Consider the following 24715-nt stretch of genomic DNA (forward strand, 5'->3'; position numbering starts at 1 on the left):
CAGTGTAGACGTGTCAATGGGACAGTGAGAAGAAACGCTCCCATTTCATGTTTCAGGGTGACGAGAAGTGTCACAGGGTTCACAACCAGGACAAATGCAGCCTGTTCAGTAAAGATCCTCCAAAGAAATCCTTACTAAATGGAGATTGAGAAAAGCTTAACTGCTCTGTTAATGAGCAGTTTGGTGATCATAACCCTGCGAACCGAGTCGACATGCCTACGTTAAGCTCACGACATGATAAAAACTGTAATTTCCCCCCTCCTTCCCTTGGCCTTCAACAGGGTCTTTAGCTAGAAGCAACAGGCTTCGCTACTTGGTTAATTGCCACCGCGACAAGATAAGAGCCCTCCTGGGGTGCTGGCAGCAGTGTGAAGGGCTTTACAAAGACCCCACACACACACACACACACACACACACACACACACACACACACAATACTCCCCATAAAATGCAATAGAATAAAGAACCATTTTGAAAATGGCCAACGCTTCAGATCATCTCTGACCACATGGCTTGGTCTTAACAGGTAACAGTCTCCTTTACCTTTTGATTATGTGCTGATACCGGTCCCCTCATCCAGGTTGAGTGTTCCAGAATGAAGGACGAGTGCAGCGGGTGGGGGGGTAAGCGAGGACCGGTGACCACGGTGCGGGTGCACTTTTTAATCCCTTCAGTTCAAAGCAGCCACAGCCAGTGAGAAATAGACTCCTCTGAGCCCCAAACCCAAACATGGCACCGCAAAAAGCCAGAGAGCAAAGAAAAACACAAGGCCTCTCTCTGGCTTCATTAACATCAAAATAAATAGTACCCCCCCCCCCAAACAACAGGGTTCTGTCCTGGTTATTTTAAGGAGACTTGGCTGCGGAGCCCATCTGAAACAGCCCTGCGTTCCTTCACCTTTGTTTGGTCCATCAGGAGGCTTGCCAGGCAGGACCAACAAAAGCAGGGGAGGGGAGGACACAGGAGGACCTGAATGAGTCCCTTGCGCGCAGCAGCCAGCTGGTCTCGCCTACCTGGGTACGCGTGCACGATGTGGGGGTTACGCTCCGTCATGACGAATCACAGAAATAATGACCTCAGTTTGTTACTTGGAAATGCTTAAAGCCTTGCAGCCCTGGGAAAGTCCAGTGAGGAAGGCAACCTGTGCAACCTTGCCTCCTCTTTTGTACTGCTCTTCAGCTCATGAACAATGGGCTAACCGTGTATCCCACCACCCCAATCTTAACACACAACTTGGCAGTGGTTAAAATTTAGAAAGATTAGTGAAACTGATCAAACTGGTCTCACTAGTAGCAATCTGTTGAAGATTAACTAAATTCTATTCTGATTTTAGCAATCTAAATTTTAACCACTCAACACATGCTATTTATGGTGTGGGAATTTAGGACCCCTAAAATAGTACTGGGGAATTAGTTAGCCGCTCTATCCTGGCATAAAATTTACATCTATGTCGCATAATTTGTTTGCGCACAAAAAAAAAAAAAAAAAAAAATAAATTGGTACTCACTTGTCCATTCCAGCAATGAAATAACACATTTGCCAGGTCCTAAAAATAATTCTGCCAGCAGACAGCCACGGCACTCGGGAGACACTGCTGCGTGCCTCAGCCACCATGACTAGAAAATGGTGCACGATAAAACAGCACTAGCTAGTTCTTTGAACGTTAACCAGGAAAGTAAGCGGGGAGGGGAGGAAGGAAAAAAAAAAAAAAAAAAAAAAAAAAAAAAGCAGCTTGTGAGCAGGTGTTAAACAGTTCCAGGATAGCCTCGATCCCCCTTCAATTCTCTCCTTCACACACACAGCTTCCTTCAAGTCCCAGAAGGGGGTTTGGTTTGATAGCCACTGTGCCGTTGAACACCTGTAGGGAGTAACTGTACAAAGTAGATCAAACTTTTTTTTGAGAGGGGGCTATATATTAAAAAAAGGCTGATAAAGCATTAGACAACCAGACCATGATCTCCCTTAATGCCAACAGTAGCACAACACACACTCCTGAACATAGGAATGAAAAGGGAGATTGGGAATATCTTGGCTCAAAAGCTGCATGTGGTTTGGCTTTCAAACCTTTACCCATTAGAACAGGGCAAAAACCACACCAATTCATAAATTCATGTTCAAGAAAGTACTCTGGCAAAACTGAAAAACTACATTTAGTAACCACCCCCCCCATGCAAAACCATATGTGTGCAAATATCAAGCATCTAATGCTTTTGCAGAAATTGTCATGAATATACTGATATATTCTTCATGACAATTTTTTTTTGCAAAAGGTTCCCTTTCAGCTAGAAAGTGATACAATGTTTGTACAACCTCATTCATATGAAAATGAATCTGCAACTTTGGAATCCATACCATAAAATTAATTTGGGCCCTGAAATTGCCCTGGAACCATTAAGCTTCTGTAGGTGAAAATGCTGATGTTAAACCAGGGACTTTTCAAAGTTTCCCCTGTCCCCCAACCAAGGGGAGTGGGCACAGTCACTCGAGGAGCTGTGGTGAACTGTACCCAAGGAGGTGGACATCAGAAGATGATCACATTTCCTCTGTGGGCTGGTACCACTGCGCAGCACATCCCAGCAAACATGACAAGCAGTTTCCCCTGGTCAAACTAGCAAGTAAAGTGGGTGACAAAGTGGTTACTTTTCATCTAAGTGGTGCAACAACTACAGAATAACTGAACAAAGATCAAATGCCAAAGAAATAAAAAGCGATGGAATCTGACAAATCAACTGTATACACTCCCACGTCTTTGGAAGAAAGCTAAAGAGCAACTGAGGACACAGACCTCTGCATGATGTGGTCGTGGACAAGCGCCTGTGTGTCCAGCAGGGTGAGGGTAGGCATCTCCAGGAAGTGGACACCTCCTCCCTCTGTACCCAGGCACAGCAAGTCACAGCTCCTCTTCAGCAGGATCACAGTCACACGTGTGGCACTGCAGGCACAGTTATCCTCCTTTTAACTGCAAAACCTCATTAATACCATAAATCGTCATGCAACAAACAAGTTGTTAGCTTTGCATCTACTTACTATATACAGTTTAACCATTTTTACTGGAACAATTCAGGGTAAGTACCTTAACCTTAGGGTACGACAGAGCCAGTGGGGATTTAACCCTGAGTGCTGATTGCAAGGGGATCACTAACCACTGTGTCACCTACAGACCAACAGTACTTGGAGAAATAGGTACAGTAGTAGGGGGTCATGCTTGCAATACAAGGATACAAATCAAAGTTACCTCAATTTTAAACAATTTCATAACAGGATGGTGGCCCTGAAAAATCCTCATGAGCTAAAGTAAAACATAGCTGTGCTTAAGCAAGTGTAGCACGCAGTAAGTAGTCAGCTGAATGGTCCATTTCCTGAGAGGTGGTAGTGGGCACATTTTGCTCACCTGGTGCTCTCAAAGCCTGGCCTTCCAGGCAGGCAGAAGCTGCCAACCTCCTCAAGCCCGGGGCTGCCCTCACCCACATTGATCTCCCACAAGTGCAGCGTGTTGTCATCGAGTAGTGACAAGAGGCGGCCCTGCAACCCCAAAGCTGTCAATCACTGGCTCCCCTTTTCACAGAATCATTTTACCTTCTCATGTCCCATATCAGCTTGCGTTACGCACTTTGGCTCACTGTCACCCAGTGTGTGCTGACAACTTTGTATCTTGGCACCGAACAGCAGCATACTGCTGTCTCGCAGCGCCCGGGTGGTGCAAGAGGATGTGGGTTTGATCCCTGCTCAGTTTGTGTGGAGTTCACATGTTCTCTGTGTGTCTGCGTGGGTTTCCTCTCCACAGTCCAAAGACATGTGGTTCAGGTTCCCCCATAGTGTGTTTCATTGATGTATGGATGAGTGACCCAGTCTAAGTAGTGTATCTAGCAGTGCAAGTCACCTTGGTGAATAAGGTGCGTGGGCTCATAACACTACATAGAGTTCACTGGAAGTTGCAATGGAGGGGAGAGGGGAAGGGGGGGGAAAAAAAAAAAAAAAAAAGTCTGCAAAATGATGTAATGTAACCCAAAATCTCAGCACTACAAACCAAGCTGACTAACCTATGGTAGCAAAGCTCTGAACTGTTGAAATGATTCCCTCAAGTAGCTAGGAAGTGCAATGTGCATGAGCAAAATTAAGATTTAGTCGACTCTAAAATGCATACTGCAAATGGTATAAAAAGCAGCGCGCCATCAAGCCAACATCAGCACAACCACGTATTTTGTCCCTTCTTGTCCCACGTCGTGGTGCACTCCAAGGCCCACTGGAGACATGTCTGAATAGCGTTCCTGGCTGCGCATTGTTGCCTTTCTGTTGTTCAACTGAAAAACTAACAATTAGCAAAGGGGGGGGGGGAGAAAAAAAAAAAAAAAAAAAAAAAACACCCTTGTGGGGCCCATTTGCAACAGCTGCTGCACTCGCTCCTCTGTTTGAGAGAACGGCAAACAGATGGGACGTGGTCACTTGCAAGAGTTGACGACAGCTCGCTTTGGCAAGACAGCCAATGAGCACAGTATCCTTGGACCATGGTATCCAACTCCTGGCTCTGGGGGACACAAAGCAAATACTGCTTTCTGCCCCCCCCCAATTTAAAACTACCTCTGGACAGAATCTAGATTTAATTACCTGTACAATTAAATGTGAATGAGTTGTATGCCAGCTATCCATTTATGGAGCCTTTTCTCTAAAGCCACTTCAGCTACTTGCAACTGATTACCTGTTTATTCATGTAGGTATTTTTACTGGACAGCTGGTAGCACAGCAGTTAGAGCTGTGCCCTTTGCACACAGAAGGTTGTTGGTTCAAGTATCACCTCCAACTATACTAGCCTTGAGCAAGGCACTTACTCCAAATTGCTCCAGTAATAAATTACCCAGCTGTATAAACAGTTGTTTGGGAAACAAAAGTGAATAAAGTGTACCAGAGCAATTCCTATTGCCCTTGATCAAGAAAACTTCAGCAGGAGGTGGGGTCTGAACCTGGATCCTCTGAGCACAAGGTGGCAGGTACAACCACTTACATTGCCCCATCTAAACAATTTAGTATCCAAGGTAAATTAAATTGAAAATTGATTAGACCTGTTGCATCACAAACAAGACTGCTTACATTTCAGAAACAGCTGTGCACCATTTCCACTAGCAGATACATAAGCAATAGCCAAGATCATGAGTCTCCTAGGTTCACATCATTAAGGTTCAATGGGTCGTTACTCATCGAGTTAGACTGGGCTATTCAGCACTACTGTAGACTGATCCAGAGGGCCCCCCTGCCAACCAGAACCACTTGAATCAACTAGTTACACAGACTGAAGCCATTCATCTCCCTTCCTGAGCTCTTACTGGTGTAAAGAGTTCATTATCAGAAGTCTTTATGTTGCCCTTCGGAACTGGGAGTTGAAGCGCTCGGAACTACGACAGGGACTCAGCTTGACGCAACCAGAAATGCAGAGAACCAGGACCAAAATACCCCCCACCCCCAAGCAGCTCAACTCTTACCTGGCCCAGAAGGAAATGCATCTGGGTCACGGTGGCAGTCTCCTTGTGGTGGCTGGTGAATTCCACACCCGGAGCACCATAGCTAGAGGAATGTGGTTAAGGAAAGGCCCAAAAACAAAAAACACAGACCTGTGTCAAAGTGCTTGATTCACAAGCTTGGAGAAGCACAAGGCAAGGCCATCAGCCCAAAGAGCGGGTGATGCAAGTGGCTCTCGGCATGCTGAGATAAGAGGGATTTAAGTGAACAGGACGGGAAAATGTGCAGCGGATAACTGCAATTATGGAGATAACCATGTCAGCATGAAGAGGGGGTACTGCACATTACGGAACGGAGTCAGAAAGCTAAATTACCCTCATCCATATAGACCTATCAAAATTTACCCAAAATGGATTACATGTGACTCACGAGCTTGCCCAGTGAGTTCGAATGAATCATGTAATGCATACAGTATCTGATACACATTAAGTCTCAAAATGCTGTACAACACATGGTCTGTTAGACAATGTAAGCTTTAAGCATGAAATGCATTGTCAATTCCCCCCTTTTTCATATTTGAAAACAGAACTGTCAGATGAGATCAGCATACTAAGAACACATTTTTACTTTTTGCCTTTGAGCTTTAAGTTGAAAAAGTGGTCATGAAGACTAAATCGAAAAACTGTTCAATACCAATTACACTTTTCCACCAAATATGTATGTGAGATTCCATATCTTAAGCAAACCTTCAATCCAAATTCTATTTAACAGGAATATTGAGGGTGACAAACATTTGATACCCCTATTTGTATAAACACTTCTCCAGTAATCTCATGTCTGCTTGCACTCCCAAAATAAACAGACTGAAAGCAATCAGAACAGCCTTACATTTGAAATACAGCCAAGATGTCCCCAAAAATATCCTATGCCAGAAGGGCCACTGAAGCAAGAGCCATTCTGGGATGGCTACTCTTCAGAGTCACAACATAAGTCAGACACCTGCTTTTGATTTTGAATTACAGGGCAGGTCAATGGGTCTCCTTGGTATCCTCGTAGCACACAGCCGCAGCTACGCTTCCCAATGTGGAAGAAAATGGGGTGCTGTAGGGTCGGCTTTGGGAGAATGAACTCCGTTTCTGCCAGACAATGGAGGAGAACAGAAACGAGAGCAGCTGGTGACATTTCTCCCCAACAAAGCCTTGGCATTCCTCATTCATTCAAGAAAAATGACTGCAGCTGTACTCTGGGAAGTCCATCACTGTATGACAGGAGTCTCGATACTAGTCAAATGCTGTATTTACCTCTTTCACAGAAAGTGAAAAGTCTGTGCCACAGAACGAGAGATGGAAGAGTTACTGTTGGAGAATGAGCAGAATGACGACAACATGGGGGGGGGACCTTTTCCAAAGGGCAACGGGCTTGTCTCTGGCAGATGGATTTTTACACTAATTGGTTCAGCTCTTCTGGGTACAAACAAAAGGAGCAAGCAGCCAGGCCTTGCATGTCTGCTCCAAAGGCCCAACTTTCCCATGGATCCCTTCCTTACCACGGCAGGGGAGAGAGGCGGCTGGGACCTTTTGTAGCCCCCCACTTGCATTCTTTAAGCCCTGCCATCCCCCACGGTTTCCAACCTCAAGTCCACACACTTACATTGCGGTCTCCGCTTCCCCCAACTCCCAAAGCTAAGAGGGAAAAAAAATTCATGTAAACTAATATTTCAGTGTGTTACTGTGGAGCACAGGGAACCTGCTTCGCCAGCCCTTTCACTGCAAATACACTTAAAACAGGAGATGGACTTGGCGGGGGGTAAATAAAATCCAACTGGGGCACAACTTACATGTGCAGAAGAAGCATTACCCTGAAGCTTCTGTTCTTGTTCCTCCTACCCAGAACTACAGTTTGGGCAAAAGAGCACCCAGGAGGACCTCATGCAACCGGTTTGTTGACATTGCTCCTCCACTTTGGTAGAAACATAAAACATGATCTGGGACAAAGAGGAAGAGGATAAGTTCTGGAGGAGCATCTCACATCTAGGTGAGAATCTCTATGCAACACCAATATCTAGCTATAATTCCAAACAACATCTTAGGATGCTAAGATGAGCTGTTGACTTGTTTTCCTCTACAGTGTTCCTTTCCATCACATTGGACCCCAAACTGAACAGAAGCAACAGGTGGCACCACCCACCACCTCCAGCTTGTGTGATGGCTGCAGCCAATCAGCACTGCTGGGACCCTAAACCGAGCTTGAGTCTACCCTGCTGCCTGGCAGGGGCATTGTTCTCTAGATAGGAATTCTGTGGTGGGGGAGGTTGGGTTTATGGGTACAAAGGCCTGGCAGGGCTACACTACTGGGGGGCAGGGGTCCTGGACTAATCCCTAACGGAAGGGTCTTTACAACACATCCGTAGGTGCACAGCCCTCGGCCAACTGCCATTTACCCAACCTAGTCATAGACTCACGCCTGCAAGCATGACATTGACAAGCATCCCTGCCCTCTGCTCCTGTTCTGAGTGGCTGAGAAAGTCAGATGTCGACCACAATCCCCTCTGTCACCATCACAACCGCACAGTCAGACTTTGGCCTGCTTAACAACATCTGAGGAACTTTACCGCTTTAACACATTAGCAAAGTTGTTCTTTCAACAGCCCAATTCCACTTATTACTGATGTACACGAGTATCTCAGTTCGCACGGTCTGACTTATTGGTACAGTCAAGCAAGATCCCCCACACAACCACTAAATACAACATGTACTATCCGGTCCCAAAAAAATATACAGCCGACGGACAGACGAGCAGAGACACTATAAATCAAGTGTTGCTCAACATCATTTATTTGTTCCAGGCTGGAGGAACTTGTACACTGGAATGACAATAAGGAATATGTCTATGCCTAAACAGATTCATGGTGCATCCCAGTTTTCCCCAACTGTGATTAACAGATGAATGAGTTCAAATGTGTGGTTAGAATTAACAATCCCTAGCAGCAGAATTGATAAATGCTGATCCCTCCAGATTAAAGTAACTTGAGTTTGAGTGAAATTTTATCCCAAGCCTTTCATTTTACTGAACCAGGAAAGGGGGACAAGAGGGGAAGAAAATTAGATTGGTCATGATCTAGCACAGACAAAAACGAGCTGGGTCATAGAAATATCTTACAGACCTGGTCTTATTATGGCGCAGGTCCTTGGTAACGTGTCCGTTGGGGTTTGCCGCTGGGAATCCAGCTCTGCAAGAACCCCATTAGACTCAGCAAGAAGTGAATTAAACTTTACTTCACAAGTTTTTGTTTCCATATGAGGAAATTTCCAGCTGTCATGTGCAAGTATTCCAAAAACATGGCTAAGACACATTCCTTAACCTCTTCAGAGCTGATGCTCAACCTCCAAGTGACTGCAGAACATCTGAGAGCAGCACTGCAGTCGGTTATGCTGTAAACTGAGTGCAATTTGGGATTAATGTGATCTCGCTCCAGACGTTCAAACTTGCACACCTTTTTTGGGGCACTCTGTTTAATTTTGACTGGTACTACAGATACTGACAGTTGGCTAGAGTAAAAACAGCATAGAGGTGTTCTGGTCATCCAAGGGCTGACAAGTGCCAGAAAGTCCAGACTGGTATAAAACCTACCAAAAACAGATTTTAGGTATGCTGGTTCTCAGTAGGTGATCACCAATTGAAGACATTTTTATTACACAAATTGTCTTAATGTTTCTCAGGAACCCAACTATTGTGTCAGTGTAGGACAGACTGTAGCACAAAGCATACATCAGCTAAGGCGCCTCGCCATCCCTGCCCCTATGCAGTCTCCCTTGCTCCAGCTTCACCAGCAAAATTCTTCATGCCATGGCTTATCTACAAACTGATTTATAGCTCTCCCGCTCAGCTCGGGATGCGCAACACAAACGAAGAGGACAGATGATGGCTGTACAGCGATAATTTACTGTACAGATCGCAACTCCTAAATGCACCATAACCAGGAGATGTTTTCATCCAGTACAGTGCACAGCTGTATGGAACAAAATGGGGGGGGACCACATAACAGGTACAGGCTATTTCTGCCTCCCCTATGGAGGTCAGTGAAGTTTTGTCTGTGCCCAAAATATGCCATTTTACACATTTTCATTCTGCAACCAATCATTCATATCTCATGCAGCAACATCTGTTTCCACACCCCCACTTCAGAACAAAATAACCATCTTACAATGCAACTTTCCAATCTGAAATTAACTTCGATCACGCAAACTGAAAGCAGTAACAGTTGCCAGATCACAGTACAAAAAAGGTGAACTGAAAGAATGATACACTCTGGAATATTTATTTATATAGCTCTCATGCTGATGCAAAGCACTTAAAAAAAAGCCCCCCCCAAATTTCTGTCTCACAGCACTACGAACCTGGGGTGTGGATGTCTGTACGAGAACAGAGTTCAACCCAGCAGGCGCCTTGGGCGGATTCCATGAGTGAAACATAGGGCCAGGGACAAAACAAGGGCAGGCGGAGTGCAGGAGCCCAAACTCAAAACACTTACAGCTCAAGTTCTGAAACAATTCAGTTTTGTAGTTTCATTGGAGTGGCAATCATTGAACAAACATGCAAAACAGAAGAGGAAGACAAAGGGTCCATACGGCATGAGTATTTTACACCAGGATGTACCTGTTCTAAGGTGCTGCTGTAACACCCCACTAGAAAGGATATCCAGAAGTAAGGAGACATGCAGGGAACTGCCACATGTTTCAAATCGGTGGGCCAAAACAACCAAACTGCAAGGGATGTTTCACTTGTGGCCAGCACTCCCTCGGCAAAAGTATCTCCAAGAAAAATAAGAACGAGTATCAAGTTGGCAGAAAGCAGCCAATATTCTCCTTTGTCATTATTCTTCACATCCCACAGCCAGAGCTGCAGAGGACAAGCCACCCCCGAGCTTCAAGTATGGACGTATAAAGCGCATAACAGGATGAAGAGCCACGCATGACGTTCGTAAAGCGAGCTGCTTTCATCAGCCGAGGCTTCTTTTCCAGATGAAAAGCGTGCAGACACAAGGGCTTCGAATGAGAGCTGTGCTTCTTGCCGACTCAAGCGAAGGTCACGGCAATAAGTGCATGTACATTTTCCCTGACACATGAAAAAAGTTTAACCGCCGTTACATGCTTGATGCATACAGTCAGTCGGCGAGGCGCTGCGCCGGGCGTCCCAGGAGCAGAGCACAGCCATAAGCAAGTTCTTGGCAGCTCAGCTCGACTTGGCGGTGCGGCGCGGCAGGGACTGCAGTGCGTGCAGGGCGGGGGCCCGGCCGAGCTGCTGATAGAAAGCAGATGGTCGGGGCGCCGGGGGAAGATCACGTAAACAGCGATCGATAAATACAGCTGCGCTGAACGTTGACGTGCAGTCGGGCGGGAGTGCCGAGGACTCGAACACAGGAAACGTGAAGCGTTTCCCCCAGGACTGTGGTCATTCACATGGCCCATCTCCAGCAGATGGAAGGCCTATCTGTGAAACCTTGTCTGAAGTTTACACCGGTCTGCATGCGTCACATTGAGACTGATGCCATTAACTGGTGGTCCGAGACCCAACGGGTGCAGTTTAGTGTGTCATTAGGTTTTATTACAATTGCCATTATTTGAAGTACTTTTCTAGTGGATTTATTTAGCTAGTCAGTCATTTATTCATTTAGCTGAATATACAGCATCTGTGCAGGGTAATTACCTCGATTGAGAGTATTACAGCAGGAGGTGTGATTTTAACTCCAGCCCTTTAGAGAGCAAGTCAGCAGCTGTAACTCCACACCACCAGCTGCCCCCTCATGTAATTAAAGGTGTAGTTATTTCCCTTTTTGCATTTGTACTGATTAACAGTACTGGATCCAGTACTGAATCACAGTCGCTGACAATCGAAAGGAAAAGGCCTTGGCAAAATGTAGTGCTGCATGAAAACATTAATACTTATAAGAGGGGTCATGCACAGCACTGCAACACCACAACAATGGCTATTCCACACAACCGAGAGTCCAGGGTTCGTCTCCTGGAGTGCAAAGAGGCTTGTACTGAACGAGGGAGCACAAGAATGCACACACGCCTAACTTGTCACAAGAACACACTTGAGTTCTGCAACACTCTTAAACAGCTCCCTGCACACTTGTGCTGGAGACTTGGATTTTTCCCCTCTGCTAGGTCAGAGGCATCACTGCATAGCACTGTTTGGAGAGCAGTGTCTGTTCTAAGGGAATATATATAAGGCCCGATTGTCTCTTATCCCCCCCACTCCACATCAAATTAAGGTCCAGCCTTCATGTCTATCCCCACATTAGGACACACAGGCTTGGTGGGTGGCGTTGGCTCGAATGTGCGCCAAACAAGCTCCAGCCAAGATTCAGGCAGAGTGCCTCACTAACTTTTTTGCACACATCCAATTGTCCTCCCAAGTCAACCCCTGTGCATCCATCCAAAACACACACACACACACACACACACACACACACACACACACACACACACACACACAGAAAAGTTACATTACTGTACACCATTTTCCCCCAAGACAGTCACCGGGCCAACGAACACCTCAAAATCATGCCCATCATTACTGACATTAAATTGGCCAATGATGCACATACACACTTGCTGATGGACTGATCTGGGAAATCCAAATAATCCCAACCACTAAAGCTCAATTCTGCATTTGACTCACCCATTCGCAGCAACTCCCTGGCATCCAGGAAGCAAGAGAAGCAACCAACATGCGTTCCTACCACTTGGTGTCTGAAACCACTTGGTCTCCCCCTGCGGACAGATGCCAGTCATGTAGCAGGTCCCAAAGCTAGCAGGAAGGATGCAGCTGCTTTCTTTGGGTAAAATGGGTGAAGGCTGCATAGACACAAGTTCTGCAAAAAATACTAAATCCTCAAAGATACACAGGCACGCTTCTGCTCTGCCTAGACTAGAGTCATTTCTGAGACAGGCTTGTGATCACTGGGGCTCTGATTCGAACAAGTGTTGGAAGATGGTTGGAAAGATTCATCTCTCACACAGACTGAAGCCACTTGCCCCGAGCAGGGTCACGGTGAGCCAGAGCCTAACCTGGCAACAAAGGGCACAAGGCTGGAGGGGAGACACACCCAGGACAGGATGCCAGTCTGCTGCAAGGCACCCCAAGCTGGACTTAAACCCCAGACCCAGCAGAGACCAGGCCCTGGCCAAGCCCGCTGTGAAAAGACGTACGAGACAAAAAAAAAAAAAAAGGCGGCAGCCGATACACCCAGCTGACTGAAAATGCTCAGACTTCACTGTGATATTTCATGTACAAGTAATATTCAGTAATGCAGTTTATCATGTAGAGTAGAAGATCCTGGTTTAAAGACTGGCCACAAAGGTGAGCCATCTATTATGCAGCACATTTCATACTTGAATTCTTTTTGTGCATTAGAGAAGTCTATAAAATAAGCAAAAGAAACCAAAATTAAACTAGTTCTATAAAGGGAGCCAATGTGACCCATAGTATTCCAAAAACTTACTGCAGCTTCTTCATTCTGCAAGTGTGATGAAAGGCGTGATGGATGTTGTGTCAAAGTTCATAGATGCTTCAGACTACAATAGCAATCTACACCATCGATTAACGCAAAATGACATTTGTTTAGCTAATGCAGAATTGGTCTCAGCAAAACAAACCAGTTACAGTTTGTTACACTAGTGAAAAGTTATGGCCACTCCCTATGCAACACAAAAATTATACGCATTTGTTGGCAGCTGGTAGTGTAGTGGTTAGAGCTACTGCCTTTGGACCCAAAAGGTAGTAGGTTCAAATCTCACCTCCAGCTTTAACACTTGAGCAAGATACTTGCCCTAAAATTTGGTCCATTCCAATTAGCCAGTTGTATAAAAGGGTACATAACTATCTTATAGAAAAGCATCAGCTAAAATTACTTAATCCCACTCAGAAGGTATGAACACAAGCAACACTGGGGGAAACCCCCCCACCCCCACACCACACACACACACACACACTTTAGTCGTCCGGTTTGTTTTGCAGCAAGATGTCATGCAAGAAGTATTTTGATCCATTTCATTCTAAAGGGACAGTGTGTTGGAGGTTTATGAAAAATTACAGGTTTAATGTTTGCAACACTATCAGTTATTTGTGTGACACTGGGATTATTGGGTAACATTTTGGAAAAGGTGACTGGAGATGAATGGACTAGACTCCTTAATGAAAGGTTTAATTCCTTTTTACTGTAAAAGCCAAGTGATGGTGGACATGAATGATGTGGCTCTGCACCCAAAAAGATTAAACTATTATTGGTGAATTCATATGGGAACAGGAAATTGCCTTTAGTAATTATGTTCATTTACTAATCAAAGTCAAAAATCTAGCCTGTGACCTCAAACCGGACACGTCAACATCGGTGTGCACGTGTAAACAGATGAATATTCCCGTAACACACAATTTATCCTGGCACATCACCTTTAGAGACCATGCTCCTTCACATCAACCTGAACTGGAAGACACTGCTAAACCATGGTACTTTACCCACCACCACTCAACAAGCATTCAAACATGACAGTGACGTGTCCAATTACAGTGGACTACCTGCTGTGCCCCTTAACACACTTGTGCCAAAAACGAAGAAACATGGGAAAGGTCACCTCAGAAGTAGACAAATTATGTACTAAAGAACCCCTCTGTATTTTAGTATTACATGTGGTACGAAGACAAACCCAAGGCAGAGGGTTCAGCTGCCAGGCTTTATGATCTGAATCAAGTTAAACAGCACAGCTAAATAAAAGCACCTTTAAATTCTACCAGAGGGGGAATCAGTTTTCTGTCTTCAGATTTTTCCATGTAAAGTTTGAATATATGGTTCCTGAACTCCTGAAGGTAAATTTGCATGAAATGTCTAGTAAGAGACCATCTCATGTACTTTAGAGTCACCACCTTTTTGGTCTTTTACAGCTTACACTTGAATAGACTTAAAAAATAAATTACAAGTCATCCCACACAAAGGATTACAAAAAAGCCACACACCACGCAGCTTTGATGTGACCCTAAAAACACATGGTGTGTAGATTAAAAGACTAACCTTTGGGACAAGAGTGGCCTCGGCAAACACTCTAAAACCCAGGAAAATGCACTTTGCAAACAAATGCCAAAGTGGCGAGTACAACAACATGAAACACCCCATCGACTGCAACGGTCACAAAACCCATCTGCACACGTGAAATTCATACCAACAGAAACTTAAGTCAGTTTGAAACTGACTAAAAGCCCATTACGCATTTGACAGCTATACGATACAAATACCATGTATTTCAGGGCTTCCCTCATCACCCCCTGTCCTAGTTATCTAGCTGTTACAGCAGTCGCCTTGGAAACTGTTTCAAAGATGTCTTTATTGAGACCAGGCTTGGCCAGAAAGCTTCCCAGGAATTTCCTCTCATTACGGTGGGGGGGGGGGGGGGGGTGATGCCGACCAGAACAATATACATTCTTGAGGAGTGCAGACTATGGGAAGATACCATCTCTGACAGCACCTAGAGCTCACACCTCCCCTTTGCAACTGATGGATAACCACTGTTTTGGAACATCACCTCCAGGACCAAGTTCAGGGTTATAGATAAACCCCCTCCCATCTTCCACAAACAAAAAACTGTTCATTGTAAAGATAGGAGTTTGTTTTCACAAATCTGGTGAGGAAGTTTGGTTACATAAGAGCTCTTGAGCAAAAGAGTTTAAAAGTACATATCAAAAGGAAACATGTGAATCCCCCCCCCCCATATGTGCACATCTTACTTACAGAAGTCTCCTTCAGCCTTTTCTGTGAAAATATCTTGAGGATGGGGGGGGGGGGGGGGGGTTCCAGGCAGGATCTCTTGTAAGCTGGAGTAACAGACTCAAGCAACATTACATTTATTAATTTTGCTGACACTTCTCTCCAAAGCAAAATTACAATATTAAGCTATTCACAATTATTTACCCAGCTGGGTAATTTTACTGGAGAAGTACCTTGCTCAAAAGGTAATACAGCCAGAGGTGAGATTTGAACCTGTAATCTTTGCATCCAAAGGCAGCAGCTCTCTAACCACTACACTACCAGCTATCGCTAAAAAACAGAAATCAAGTAACATTTGCTAGGGCACAAGCAGTTCCTTGAGGACTGGGGTTGCATTTCAAACCTGCTCATGGGCACAAAACAAGGACAGAATTGTTACAGATCAACAGCTGCACATCATTCCTGGGACACAGATTGCAAAAAAAAAAACCACACAACTGAAGACAAGATCATTTTGGATCCTCACAGGTAGCCCCCCCCCGCCATAACACCTACTCAGGCAGCTGAGCTATCCCACCATGGTGTCTAAGAGTACAGAACCTCCATGTGACATTCCAGCTGCTCCTATTCCAATGCTCCTACAGAGAATTGACAATACATCATGTCCAACCACAGCCCAATTGTTCTAATCTTAAACACTCAAAGTGCCTAAATTAACCAGTGAGAGCTGGAAGTCTTCATTTTCTCTGGTCGACTCCCCTCGGTAAAATGCAAATGACCACTTGCATACATGGCTAGACCTTTCCATGTGCATGTAATGCCCAGGCCAGACTATTTCCAGAGCAAAGAATGTAAGGTGAGTCATTGTCTAAATATATATGTATGCACACAGCTGTGTCCATCTACTGCAGTTATAAGACTGAAGCTTTTTAAAAAAGCCACATGAATAGTGTACATTCAGTATACAGCATCCATACATCTCAAGAGCTGCTTGACCCAGAGCCTATCCTGGAAGCACTGGGTGCAAAGCTGAGGGGAGGTACATCCTGGATGGGCTGCCAGAACACACAAATACAATTAAAAAGCTTTTTTAAAATCTCTAAATAGCATGACAGGGTTGCTAAGCGATACACTCGCTAACTGAGCAGTTTATGATAACATCACCTAAGGCCGCGATATTTCCTCCAGACTAATATCTGTCACCCTCAAAGAATTTTCGGCTAGAAAACAGAGCAAGACCAAACCACTCGATCATAGCCAGTGAAGGGGAGGCACTTTTGCAATGTGGCCAACCACTATGCCACCTGCTGTTCCCCTAGCCAAATACCCTTCAACAAGATACACATGTGGCCTTCATGTTACACATGATGATCATCAGTAGGTTCTCAGGACTGTAGAGAGAAGTGAGACCAACACTTTAGAACAACTCTGTCCACGATGACCTCACAGGACATCCATTCACCCGAATGGAATTTCACCAACACTTCAGCTCTGTTCTCCCACCAGAGAAGAAATACACACTGCAAGGGTGCGAGGAATGCCTTCAAAAGCATGAATGAAGACTCGTGGAACGGATGTGCATGTCAACATGTTGCACGGAGCCTGTGGGGGATGCTCAGTGGGCAGGGCAGCTCACTAGAGACAGCTGCAACAAACCTCCCAGTGTGTCGGAGTGGCACACGCTCAGTACCTGGCACTGAGTCAGCGCCCTCGCTGTACCAGGATCCGCAGGACAGGCCTCGCCGTACTCTACCCCGCTATTCAGAGTGCCACAGGACCGAGGCGCGCGCATCCCAGGCGGCGCTTCTTTCGCATGCTGGGGAAGCACCCAACTGTACGTAGGCTGAACTGTAGCTCGGCGGTTGCCTCTTCCGTTTCAAAATTGCAGGCATCTCCCAAAAACGGACGCCCACGCATTTGGAAGGGTTCGGCCCTCGTGTCATTCTCAGGAATGCAATCTGAAACGGTGATTTTAACTCGTGCTCCACTGCCGAGCTGCGGCAATTAGCTTGACACGTCATTAATGCGGCACCGTTGCTTCTTGGGGAATCGCGTTCAACACCCTGTCAAAACAGTACACATGCAGCCGAGCATGCTCGCCCACTCCTCCAGGAAAAGCCGGTAAACTTGTAGGTGGGAACAGGTGGTGCACGAACAAACGAAGCAAAACGCTAGTCGGAAATGGGGAGAACCCACGTTGAATGACCTCTGCGGTTGGTCTTTCCAAAACCGGCAGGATGGCAGCTGTCCAGGAGGCCTGCGCTGCAGTGTTGAAGCTTGTGATTGCTACACTTGGGCAGAGGGCCCTGTGAGCAGTTCCCACCTAGGACTCCTTGCTCCATGGACCGCTCAGGTTTCCTGTGCATGTGGAAACAGGGGGCCTCAATCCCACAGCTGCAGCAAGCCAAAAAAAAAAGGGGATTTTACCGCATCAACAATACAAGCAATGTGAATGGGGAGGGTCCTTGGGGTGTGTGTGTGGGGGGCACACACAGAAAACTGCATTTCTGCAGACCCTGGGGTATTGAACATAATTCCTTGTACATAGATACAGCATCAAGTTCTTGAGGAAACAGCTCTGCCAGGGCACTTTGTTTAATTAGATCACTGACTGACATTTTAATCTAAATCATTTTTAGAAGTACTGGGTATTTAGTTTGCCGTTGTCAGACAGCCATCCCAACACACCGTTTAGACTACATGTGATGCCTACCTGAGGTAGGCCAGGTCAAAACTGGACCTTTAGAAGTCACAAACCAGAAAAAGGCATCTTTGAACACCCTTTCAGTTTAAGGGACCAAAACAGCAGCTTTTCCATTTCATTGTTGCCTGAGTTTTTAAGCAAAAGCTGGCTTCTGAAGTATTTTCAAAACAGTTTCTACTCAGACAATCAACGTAATATGCAAGAGTCATTTTTAATGACTTAAAGCAACACAAGCACCCGTGACGCACTCAAGCGCAATTAAAAGACTACAGGGATACCAAAAGAGGTCACACTGCAAATCACACAAAATTTCAGCCACATGTCAAAATACTCAGGAAGGTGACCAGGGAATAATCCGCACTTAGACTAGAACTAGTCTGGCTGTTCTGATGGATGCTTTACAGCTGACTTACCTTCTCCCCAGTACGACCCCACACACACACACACACACACACACACACACACACACACACACACACACACACAAAAAGGATACACTTTGACCGCTCCAGATTTGGTCCCGATGGCCATGAGTCGGAGTTTAGGATCGTACGCAAGGGCGCTGGGCTGATTGGGAAATCCATGCTGAACAGTCTAAACAGGACAGTTAAAAATGAAAGTCATCATTTAAGGCACATTTTGCTGCAATGTCTGTTACATAAGTATTGAAACTTTATACCCCAAACACTTTCAAATAAGGAAAGTCCCACTGATGCTCAGTAAAGCCAGTACCTGCTATAAAAGTTTATACCATGGTAATATTAATTCCAGCTAAGAGCCCTAGATCACAGCATTTTTTTTTAATTTTAGTATTTTATGAGCAGTGCTACAAGACAGCAACTTTATGGCAGGAAGTCAACTGCTATGCTGTTTCTCTTGCAATCCACAATTACATTTACAAACTTAAGTATTTTAAAATAAATTTAACTGCAGAAAAACTGCAGTATACTGAAGACCATGGCTTACAGGAAAACTATATGGCATGCTCCATTCCTCAGGTCCTCAAATTACTAAATGTCTGTCTGTATGCTTTCACGCACCCCTTTGTACCCGGACAGTGACAATGACACTGACTGCCACAAACTTCACCCCCCCCCCATTCCTCTTGCATCAGCACAAAATTTGCACTCATTTTCCTTAAAGGAAAAAACAATTTTCATTTCAATTAACTCCAACATGAAAACTGCACTGAGCTTTACTGTGCATGCATGCATGCCTTTTAATCCTTCAAGAAGGACCAGGGACAAAACTTTGATAAATGTCCCCCCGATGCGGCACCCTACGCTGAAAGTGTCCAAACGGTTTCCCATTCATGCAAATTAATATTCTGTTCCTAAGTCAATTCTCCACAACATTTATGTAACTGATGCATTGGAGAAAAGCAGCTTGTAGTGCTAAACTACTGGCAGTTATCTTTTTTAAAAGAGCCATTTAATTTAAGGGAGCAATTTCAGGTTAAGTACCTTGATTAAGGGTACGAGGTGCAATTCCCCATGGACTGAAAGGTGGCTGCTCTGACCACTATGCCACCTGCTGCCTGTTAAGCATCTTTACCACAATTTTGGTTCAACCATCACAGCAACCACTCATTTTAGAATCAGTAGCAGAAACAGACAGAAAATGTGTATCAATATATTACTACAACTGCACTAATTGTTATTTTTCAACAAATTCAGCACATGGCACATACAATAAATACCATCCCATTTTTGATCTTCAACACTGGTGAGACACTTAAGACCCCCCCCCCCCCATATGTCACTAATGCTTTGAGCGCTTATCGGTAAAGGCATCCAACCTGTCCGTCACATTTCACACTCCACATCAAAGCGCCCCGTGTGGCATCTTCAAATGGCACCATGAAATATTAATGTCCACTGTCATTAGTGGGGCTGACCTCTCGGGAGAGCACAGCAGCTTTTTCATAACATCCAGAAGACGTGCAACGCAGAGAAAGGCCACCTTCAGCTGAGCCACACAGCCCGACTGATGATCGCGATCGGTGGGGAACCATCTTTGACTGCTCCACCTCAGAGCCTACATCGGCATTTATTTCAGTGTCATTTAGCCAACATTTTCCTCCACGGCAACCTACAGTGCTCAGTTTACTCACTTATACAGCTGGGTAATTTCTACTGGAGTAATTCAGGGTAAATAGTACCCTTGATCAAGGGTACTACAGGGAGGGACCTCAAACCTCAGGCTGGAGTGCAAGTAGTCAACTTTAACCACTACGCCACCTACTGTTGCCTGTTCATGCTCCTCCATCCCATCACCACAAACGAAATGACAGAGGTCATTCCACACACACACACACACACACACACACACACACACTAAAGCTGTCCAACCACAGAAGGGGTCTTGCACTAAAACACCACAGACCACCATCATCATGGCACATCATGCAGTTAGAGCTGCCGCCTTTGGACCCAGGGGTCGCAGGTTCAAATCCCACCTCCAACTACAGTACCCTTGAGCAAGGTACTTACCCTAAATTGCTCCAGTAAGATTACCCAATGGGTAAACAATTGAAGCAGCTTAACACTGTAGGTCTTTTTTGGAGAAGAGCATCAGCTGAATTAATCATCATGTATAGTACTAACATGATGTACTCTCTAGGTTGTTCTTTTACAAGTACAAAACATACAGAATGTAGACATATCAATCACACTCAGCTGACAAAACCAAGAGCAAAATGAAAGAATAGAGGACTACTTTCAAGAAAAGTGCGGAGAGAGAGAGAGATCTTCCACAAGACATTGATTGTATGTAACTGAGTTGCAAAGAATAGTTCGCTCCCACCCGCTTCATCCCAGAGCTCGAGGAAAAAAAAGTTACGAACAACTCTGTGTTATAAAGATGTTCCACACACTTGGCTTGGGGCGTTCGGGTCACAACTGAAATGCTGCGCAGATCGAAATGTTTTCTTCGGGGGGAAAACAGAAAAATAGGGAGGAACACAGGCAACATGCGACACACACGACTCGAGTGTCTGAGGCGCCTCAACTGGAAGAGAAGGAGGAGGCGAGCATTCGGAGCGCGCGACTCCACGAACCATCTCGGGCCCCAGATTTCTCCCCCAACCCCCCCCGGTGAGGAAGGGGGGGGGGGGGGGCGCGTACATATAGTCTAAAAAAAATATGAACCCAACACGCGACGCTAGCTTTACTCATTTCCAATTAGGTCTGACTCTGAGCACAGGAGTGAAGTGACTATTTTTGCCCTTTTTTTTTTTTTTTTTTTTGGCTCCAACCCGCATTCACAGAAGAAAATGAAGTGGAGTGGTGGGCAGGGGCGCGCGCGCGCACACACACACACACACACACACACACACACACACACACACACACACAATTTTATTTTGCAAGTTGATGCAGTGAACTGAAGGTTAACCAAAAATTAAAGGAGAAGAGAGAAAAAAAAAAAATTGGAACGATGCAGTGCAGAAACACAGAACGAGGACCTTGGAAACATCCCAGCGGAACTACGACGCGACTGTAGTACAACTCCGAGCGAAGGTTTCATTCATCACGGCGGGGGTGTCCCTGGGGAGCCCCCACACCAGCATCAACATACCTTATTAAATGCAAACAGATCCTGTTTGATCCTCTCTCTCTGAGGGTCGTTGCCCTGTCTTCTGAACCTAAACTTCATCATCCTGAAGCCGGCAGAGAAGCGCGACAGACAGAGGAGGAGTTGCAGTGCGCAGGCGAACTTGTAGATCCCTCCGGCTGCGTATTAATGTGAAACAATACGCTCCCCATGCAGCCTCCCTAGTCTTTGTACCCACTTCTCACGGGGCTGCAACTACACGCCACAAAGCTGGACGCCTTCCGCTTCTGATTGGCAGCCTGGATAGCCTATTAAATTGCAGAATCAATCTCCGCCATCCAATCAGCGCGCAGATTGAAGCAGGGCGGCAATAAATGTGATTACAGCAGAGAGCGTTTGAACGCGTTGCCCACTTTATGGGAGTTGTAGTTTTCTGGGTTTCCTCTTGATGTGTGTCCAAATGTAGGTCATACATGTGCAACTCGTGCTTGCTTCGGCACGTGAGAAATGTCTGCTTGTTTCAGATGCAATTACGTGATGAATAAAAATTCCCCCCACTGTAAAATAAGCAGAAACAGCGTGCTGCTGTTATGGTCCCGTGTTTTAGGAGGTACTGGCTGGATGACTATGAGTTACAAAATTGCTGCTTTTCCTAGACCATCAGATCAGCGCCGTTTACACGACGTGCCCACTCTTCGGCCGAACCCAGAACAAAACATACATATATGAATTCTAAAATACCATCATGAGAATGATTGAATGAACAAAATCGATTATTAATTGCATATATGAATATAAATACTTTATTAATCATTTAATACTAGCATTAAAAGTTAATGCAGCTATGCGAATCATGGAGAATCAAGAAGAGTTTGATTTTTACTAGTGTATATGGTTTTATAGCGTAGTTGACATAGAAACGTCCGTCTGTAGGAGACGCTGTTTCATTAAAAGGAGGTAGTGGTTAAAGATCCGAACTAGTGAGCATCTTTACAGGTTCGAGTCCCGAAAAAAAGAGCGCGTCACTTATGTCTGGACGCAGTTTAGCCATGAGTCGGTTTAGTTGGTAATAATTTATATCGGAGCCCAACATTAGCAGAATGTATAATATTAAAGGTGCTTCAGAAGTCCAAGTACAAATTTCCTCCCGTTACTTATTGCTGCATTTTGATTATGTTGCCGCTTTAACAGATTTTATTGTGCATAGAAGTACTTTAGCAAGGAATACTTAATCATTCATAAAAGTGCTCCATTATGTTTAAGCAAAATGTTTTGCTCACTAAATTGAACTACTATTTTTTTAAAATAACGGAACGCTAAGCTGATGACAGAAGGGTTCTCCAGCACACACACACACACACACACACACACACACACACACACACACACGAAGTAATGCGTCATAACAGTGTACAGCATCAAAAAAGAAAAAACATCCATCGCCCCCTTGTGGTCACAGGAATACATCGCTCCAATAACATTAAACCAGTAATAATCGTATTTTGCCCGAGTTGAATATTCGAATAAAGAAAAACAGCCCCAACTGTAAATATTCCGTTGGAATAAGAGTACACACAAGCAAAGGGAAAAATCACCATGGCCTTTAACACAATTTTAAACAGCAACTCTTTTCCATTTGTTTATTCAAATGCAATATATTACAATATACAAGCCAAACCATATGAAAGTCAATCATAACTCAGTCGTGACACTCAAAGAAACAAAATATACCACTGCTTTCCCTGGGATGCATCTTTAGACACAGGACATGTTATGAAACCAGGAAAATTAAAATCTCATTAGATAACAGGATGTGAAGGAAATGAGGATGCTAAGAATAATTCTGAAGTGCAGACAAGTTTATAAAACCATTTTAAATAAAAAGAACCAGCAGACAAATTTAGTTACGCCCTCCTTCGTATGTCGAGTTATATGAACAAACAAGAATAAGACAGATGTTTGAAAATAATTACATCAACAAAGCAGTAGGTTTGTTTTTAACAGCACTGACAAAGGGAAAGCAAGAGCTGATGTTCCACAGTGAGTGCCCTGAAATCAAAATCTGGTTCCACTTAAAAGTTTTGATAATATAAACAGGGTCACACACAGTACAGCTTTGTTTTGCCATTGGGACAGCTATGGACTTTAAAAAAGGTAATCAAACATCTGTCTACCTTTCCAACAGCAATCAAGTCTAAACAAAAACAAGCATTTAAAGAATAATTAAAAAGATTTTACTTCTCCCATTTTATACAATATCTTTCAGGTTTGTCTGTACATTTTTACAACTCCTTTGTTTCCTAAGAAAGCAGCTCAAAACTGCACTTGCAACAGAATATATGCAAATGCTGCAAATACTTTACAATATGCAACAATCCTAATTTTAAAGCATGAAAGTGCTGAAAAATGTTTAACCATAACCGCCGAAATATGGCAATGCATTGGTACCAGAGGAGATTTCATATGAAGTTGTTAGAAACTATGAAAGAGAGAGCCTTTTCACTCAGCAGTGTACCAAAACATTCCATTGATACTGATGTAGAATACCACCGGATCAATGAGCATTAAGGCAACCATTTCTCCTCATCACCAAAGACTTCCGAATGTCCGTAAGCACTCTGAAAAATGTCAAGTTTCTGTACACAAGATGACAAACTTTTCCCCGAATATCCTCTTCCAGACGTAAGGAACAAAGACATTAAAAATGACGGCTTTCAAATATAGAAAGAAGGGAAAAAAAAAAAAAATTATATATATACTTAAGAGTTGTTTTCAAGGCACAACTCCTAATGTGGTGCAATCTGGACATCCGAAACTCTAGCATTAATACTGACAAAGCACATTGTTTCATTGTGAGGGTGCAAATCAGAAGCAGCCTGTGCAACAAGGAGCATATTCTGGAAACATCCATAATCAAAAAGAGCATTGAAACAACAGACTCCCAAGTTACACACGAGATATGCAATTAAATTTTGGTTTGACCAAAACTGAATTTCAGCAAATAATTCACTCAATATTAAAAATAACTCATACTTTAACTAACACTAACCAACTAGGTGAGGGTATAAAATTAATCTGTGAAATGACAATACTACTATACCCAAACTATATTCTTATCTGAGACTATTGAATACTGCCTTAACCAAATTCTGTTGAACTAAAAATGTACAAAAAGCAAAAACATTTGTCTGTTCTTATTCAAAATAAATATTCTTGCACTCCAAAAAAAAAAAAAAAAAAAA

The 24715-nt window shown here is 44.3% G+C and overlaps 1 protein-coding gene across 4 annotated transcripts in view; it reads right to left on the reverse strand.

The window, feature by feature from the left end:
* The window catches only part of llgl1 (LLGL scribble cell polarity complex component 1), a 45352-nt gene extending 23654 nt beyond the window's left edge, over positions 1-21698 (reverse strand). For 2 of the 4 annotated variants that reach the window (XM_029246874.1, XM_029246875.1), the window contains exons 1-5: positions 21498-21698; positions 18415-18512; positions 5475-5556; positions 3392-3522; positions 2786-2932 (exon numbers count right to left, since the gene is read on the reverse strand). In XM_029246874.1, the coding sequence (XP_029102707.1) occupies positions 2786-2932; positions 3392-3522; positions 5475-5556; positions 18415-18512; positions 21498-21578 (539 nt within the window). In that variant the 5' untranslated portion in view covers positions 21579-21698. Of the gene's footprint in view, positions 1-543; positions 669-897; positions 1367-1507; positions 1648-2785; positions 2933-3391; positions 3523-5474; positions 5557-18414; positions 18513-21497 lie in introns of those variants that run through there. The other 2 variants (XM_029246877.1, XM_029246876.1) reach the window with 2 other exon arrangements.
* Between the last annotated feature and the right edge of the window lie 3017 nt (positions 21699-24715).

The sequence above is a fragment of the Scleropages formosus genome, chromosome 20 (genome assembly GCF_900964775.1).
Source record: "Scleropages formosus chromosome 20, fSclFor1.1, whole genome shotgun sequence".
NCBI classification, from domain to species: domain Eukaryota; kingdom Metazoa; phylum Chordata; class Actinopteri; order Osteoglossiformes; family Osteoglossidae; genus Scleropages; species Scleropages formosus.